The 6,000-nt window shown below is 42.2% G+C and overlaps 1 protein-coding gene across 3 annotated transcripts in view; it reads right to left on the reverse strand.

The window, feature by feature from the left end:
• ABCD2 (ATP binding cassette subfamily D member 2) overlaps nucleotides 1–6,000 on the reverse strand; it is a 35,426-nt gene that overhangs the window by 26,595 nt on the left and 2,831 nt on the right. For 2 of the 3 annotated variants that reach the window (XM_018552523.1, XM_018552521.1), the window contains exon 2: nucleotides 1,818–1,998. In XM_018552523.1, coding sequence (XP_018408025.1) covers nucleotides 1,818–1,998 — 181 coding nt within the window. Of the gene's footprint in view, nucleotides 1–1,127; nucleotides 1,150–1,812; nucleotides 1,999–6,000 lie in introns of all 3 variants that reach the window. The other variant, XM_018552522.1, reaches the window with a different exon arrangement.

Here is a 6,000-nt window from a genome sequence, read left to right on the forward strand (position 1 = left end):
CAAAACATTCAGCAAAAGTTAATTTGAGATTAATTTTTTATTTCACTGTAAATCTTAATAATTTATAATAATGATTGAACATTAAAATTGAAAACAATAAAACAATTGCAATCAATTCGAAAATCCCTGTGCACATGTTTCTGTGAAGCAATAGAATATTTATGCTTTCACAGTTACTTATCTTCCTCATTCCTGCGTCTCGTCAATCTTCTGCGGCCACAGACACTTTTCTGGGTTTAGCCTGGAGTGTTGTGACGGCACATGTCGTGTCACATGACTGTAGCATCTATTTAAGCTCAAGCTGGACACGCTGTCACCGCTCAATCATTGTAGTGCTTAACGTATTGGAGTGTACAGTTTGTACACTCCAAATATAATAAAAATAATTTAAAAAAAAAGAAGTAAGTAGTGCCTTACTGCTGCCAGCGGACACTAGCCACACAATAAAACTCTGCATTTTACCCCACGGCTAGTGTGAATGGATCCTAAATATATTTTTTTACCTCTACAGACTAAAATTGTCCAGGTGCTCAAATACATTGTCAGCAACACCTTTTTAAATGGACTTAAATACTTAAAGGAGAACTATGAGATGAGTGATTTTCACTCAACCTCATAGTTCGAGCCGACGTGTGACAGTGAAACTGTCACAGGTCGGCTCTATAGATCGGGAAGTGAGCGAATGCATACCGTCACTCGCTCACTTCCCGATCATCTCCCTGCAGAGAGTCTGAGCTGTAGCTATGTGGATGTGTTGTATTATTAATTAATTTATTTTTTATTATTTATTTTTTTATCATTTTTATTTATTTGTTAATATTTTTTTTTTCACAAGTAAATTTTTATTGTTTGAAAAATTACAAAATGCAAGTACACAGGCATTGGACAAGTATTCATGAACAGTCATATGATGTTTAAACAGCTCCCTGATATTTCCCTTTTAAAATAGAAAAAGAAATTGAGGACACAAAGTCCTTAATCTCTTTTTCTGCAGCCTCTATTCTAAATGAATGGAAACTACAGAGGCTTCCCATTCATTCAGAAAATATTTACTATCATCCAGTTTCTGAATGGGGAGAAGCCTCTGTACAGAGCGCTACTCCCCATTCAGAAACTTATGAATGAACAGGAAGCGATATAAATAACTTCCTGTTCATTCATAACTATGTGTCCCCAGTTATTTACAAACACTGGAGTGATCAGCTGATCGCTCCAGTGTTTGCTCTGCACACAGAGGATCGGTACATATCACTGATAATTACCGATCCTCCCGCTCTCCATCCTGAGCCACTCGACACAGTCTGCAGCTTCTTCTCGGATCCCTGCTGCTCTCCCCCACCTGTATGGGCAGAGGCAGCAGGCATCCGGGGAGAAGTGCAGTACTGAAGCCGGCGGCAGGGGGGTGGAGGAGGGAGCTGCTGTCACTTTAGGATGGACGAGCGGTGAGGAGAGAGAGAGAGACGCCTGTTGTCAGAAACTGGCCAAGTGGCTCTCTCCGTACCGGCTGTGGCGATCTCAGTATATAGTGAGCAATAGCTCGCTAAATACTGTACTGAGCTTTGAGTCATGCGAGGACTTTAGAATATGTCCTCCCGTGACCCTTAAGAGAACTTTGGGATAAAAAGGTTACCCCATAGTTCTCTTTTAACTTAAAGATTTCCAGTGCATAACAGAACATATAACATAGATGTATATGTGTATATTTAATATATGTATAATGTTCTCTGGCGGTGACAACAATAAATGTACTCTGAAAACTAAAAAACATGGTCTACATTGTACTAGATTCTGAAGTAATAAGAGAATGTAGACATTACCTCCATCTGCAAAACCTGTTGCAGTGATGATAGGCACAGCAACCATAACCAAGCCGCTTCCACTCCACACATATTTCATCAAGAACTGCTCGATCATGACATACCACAAACGTTTAGACAAAATAAGATTCATCTGATCTGCTAGTGCCATGTAACTATTTTGAAGTTTTGCCATTTCTACCTAAATATGTAAAAAAAAAAAGTTATGTAACAGAAGGAACATAAGAGCAATTTCATAATAGCAGTTGTTGATACAAATGAACAAACAGTCCTTGCATTTGAGCATGTTAAAGTGACTCATGAATGAGAGAAGTATCGAGGCTGCCATTGCTGGCCTTCTATTACAAATACTAGTTTCCTGACTGTCTCTGATTTATGTACTTTTAAATCACAGAGCAGAAACAAGCAAGCTTTAAAGAGGAGCTCCTGGAATTGTAAAAATTAACAACTACAGTGGGGTTACCCCAGCACTGCAAGTGTTACGTGCTTGTTTGGTCTTGGGGTGCCCACAATTTTTCGCCTGGAGATCTACTTTTCAAATGACAAGCTCAATGAGATCTACCAACGAAAATGGCACCGCAGGCAGGCCCCTCGCCCACAGTGCGATTGCCCGCACCCGGAACCCAAGCACATTAGTGCCTGCGTTCCAGTCCAGTGCGATACGCAAAAATGCTGCAAGCACTATTTTTGCAGATCGCACTGGACTGGGATGCAGGCACTAATATGTCTGCGTTCCGGGTGCGGGCGATTGCACTGTGGGCGGGGGGCACGGCTGTGGTGCCATTTACTTCAATACAACCCCACACCCCTCCTGCCCCCTGAACGCAGGGAGTCGGCCGGCTTACATTCCAGTGCGTCCTAGAGGCCCCTGTCCTCCCATGGTGCCTGTGTGGCTGACGTTGCACATGGGGAGAGGTGTCTCGCCCCTTTCCGTCTGCGGCGTCTGACACATTCACCAGTCCCCACGCCTCTTCTCCCCCAGGCTCCGGTGGTCTAAGGACCAATGACATCATCACATCTATTGCAAGTGCATTAGATGTGAGTACACTAAGGGACATTCCATCATCGGAGCAGGGGGGAGAGAGGTGAGTGTTGACCGTTGCAGGACCAAGGATCAGATGAGTATATCTTTTTTTCTGGCCCCTAGAGAAAAACAAGCAGTTTTTCTTTAAATGAGTTCCTCTTTAAATGAGTTTCAGAAAAGTGTCAGAATTCCTTATCTCTATACTTTTTCCAGGTCAAAGCTCAGACAGTACTGACGCCAAACCGACACCAAGATAAACAGGGAACTAGCAATCTCAAAGAGAGCATTTATTATGGCAGCCTCCATAATCCCTCATGATGGAGTCCCTTTAACTCTAACACGGTTCAGTACAGAATTTTTGACTGATTTGTCTAATGTCCTGATGCCCAACCTCTCGCTTATTGAAATCCAGTAGGGGGCAGACAATAGAGAGTATACTTACCTTTTCCCCTAGTGTCCACCTGCAGTGCCTAGGCGAAGGTGACGTTCTGCTCCTTCTGGCGAGATCTCGGAAATGTAGATTACTCCAAATTTCCCAGCACTGTGCTGCATTGTCTTCTCATGAGATTTGGAGCACTCACCATTTCACAGAATCTCGTTGGCAAGATAACATTACCCCTTGTACTACAGAAGCTGAAGAAAATGTAATTATTTTATTTATCCTTTTTCCACTCTGCTAGTGATTTTTAAAGAAGAACTCCAGGAAAAATGTTTCATAACCCTTGCAGTCAGGCTACCCCCACAGTTCAAGGGTTAAGCGCTCATTACATTTCAGTAAAGAGAGGGGCCCACTTGAAGCTAAGAACTGCTGGGGATGCTGAAATTCCCTGTAGTAGCCTGTGCTATATACAGTCAGTGCTGTCCTGTTCCGGGTGCTGCTGAAGTGACCTGTTGTTTGTACACTGAACACAGGGAGATTCTTGCTTCCATGCCTCCGCCATGCAGAAAATGTTTTGTATTTTTTTCAATGCATACAAGGATTTCTCTTATTGGGCAATTATTGGGTGATGTCACGATCACCACCACCTCCAATTAGAGATTGCATTAAAAAAAAAAAAAGTTTGCTGAATGGTGGAGAGAGGAGAGAGTCACCAGCGCACAGTCTTCTTTATGAATAAGAAGAAGGTAATGAGGCCACCAGCACGCAGAGGTCAACTTTATCGATCCATCTTTTATTAACGTTTGGAGCGTCAATAAAAAATGATCGATAAAGTGAACCTCGGTTGTGCTGGTGACCTCATTAACTTCTTCTAGTTATATGGTGCCATTCTTTGGCCACTTCAGCACCCAGTGCGGCTACATACTGTGATATGTCGGTTTGGAGTGCGATGAGACATCTCTAATGTTCTTTATGAAATAAACACTTTTATTGACATCTCATAACCGACATATCACAAGTGGAAGTGTGATGTTTTAGGGCCACATAAGGTCCCTTCATCAGGAAATGTGATAAAGGGACCTCACATCCCGATGAAGGGACCCTGTGTGGCCCCAAAATGTCACACTTCCACTTGTGATATGTCTGTTATTACACGTAGAGCTGCAGCTAGCGATTATTTTCAAAATCGAATAGTTAGCCGATTATTAAGTTCGATTAATCGGATAAAATGAGTGTGAGGCGGTGCGGCGTGTAGAGCGTGGATGCGGGCCTGGCAGCGACGAGTGTGAGGTGTGGAGGAGGTGCGTCATGCAGCATGTGGGAAGCCGTGAACAGGGCCAACTAAACGGAAGCCGATTAATCGATTATTGAAAAAGTTGACAACTTTTTCAATAATCGATTATGTCGATTAGTTGTTGCAGCCCTAATTACACGTCATAAAAGGTGTTTTATATTCAAAGAAGACGGTGTGCTGGTGACTTTCTACACGATGCTGTTTCTGGTGGCGCCATCTGCCGCCGCTTCACCACCCACAGATAATAAATGGGGATACATTGGTCAGGTGTGTGATGATCACCTACACAACTGAATGGTGGAGGTATGGGAGAGAGCAGCTCCCTGTGTTCAGTGTACAGGCCACAAGTCGATCCAACAGCACCTGGAACAGGACAGTACTGACTATAAGTAATACAGGCTACTACAGCGAATTTCGGCATCCCCAGCAGCTCTCTGGATGTGACACATGGATAATTACATTTAACCAAGCTAGCACAATGTAAGTTAAAAAAAGATAATTCCTGAAGTGCAGCCTTAAAAAGCGGACCTTGCACAATTAAATGTGCACATGTACATTCTGGATTTCACTGTAATCGTGCTGCTTGAGGGTTTCATTACTAGAATATTAGATCATTCCCTCCCATTATGTTTATCAGTTAGTGACAGGTAATTAATAATTTATAAGTCATTGATGGCCAAGTGAGACAGAGAAGTAGGGTAACATGTTCACCTCCAAATGAGTATACACGTTAAAAGCCATGGTACAAGGATCCCTTCAGTAGCATTACCACTCTTTCACAATATATTTAGTGTATCTAAGACTCTGAAGTTAAATCCCATAAACTGTACAAAAAATTAAAAACAAAAAATAGAATTGTTTCCCATATTGGAGACCACAAAAACAAATTATTGCTAAGTTTCACTGTAAAAACAAAGGTAAAACCTAAATTGGTTTATATTGGTAATAGCAGCGTCTGGGCTTGCTTTCTTTTCTCTCGCTTGATCTACGGTCCTCACTGTACCTTCCACATGCCAAATAATGATTTAATACCCTGCATTGGCGTTACTCAGCTCAGCTAGTACTTAGTAACAAGGTCCCCTATCTGCTACTTACAAAGCAACATACAGTATAAGATGTTAAGAAATGGGGCTAGACAAAAACCCCAAATGGCCTGTGCGAGAACAGTTTTTAGACCCCTATTACTATTAAACTACTCCAAGTACAAAAGATAAAAAGATAGATAAAAAGATAGATAGAGAGAGAGAAAGAGACAGAATGAGATAGATAGATAGATAGAGATGCACAATACCATTTTTTCCAGACCGAGTGCTAGTACCAATTACCAAAACCCTTTTTTTTTTTAGTGTCATGTGAAATTTTTTCTAAAACAATACAGACTAATGATTTTAGTAAAGTGATGAGGTGCCAGAGCCCAATCCCAGCTACAAATGCTGCCCTCCCCCCCCCCCCCCCCCGCCCGGGCAATTCTGCCACTCCCTACCAT

This window comes from Nanorana parkeri, unplaced genomic scaffold, assembly GCF_000935625.1.
Source record: "Nanorana parkeri isolate BGI_ZX_2015 unplaced genomic scaffold, ASM93562v1 scaffold90, whole genome shotgun sequence".
Taxonomy (NCBI): domain Eukaryota; kingdom Metazoa; phylum Chordata; class Amphibia; order Anura; family Dicroglossidae; genus Nanorana; species Nanorana parkeri.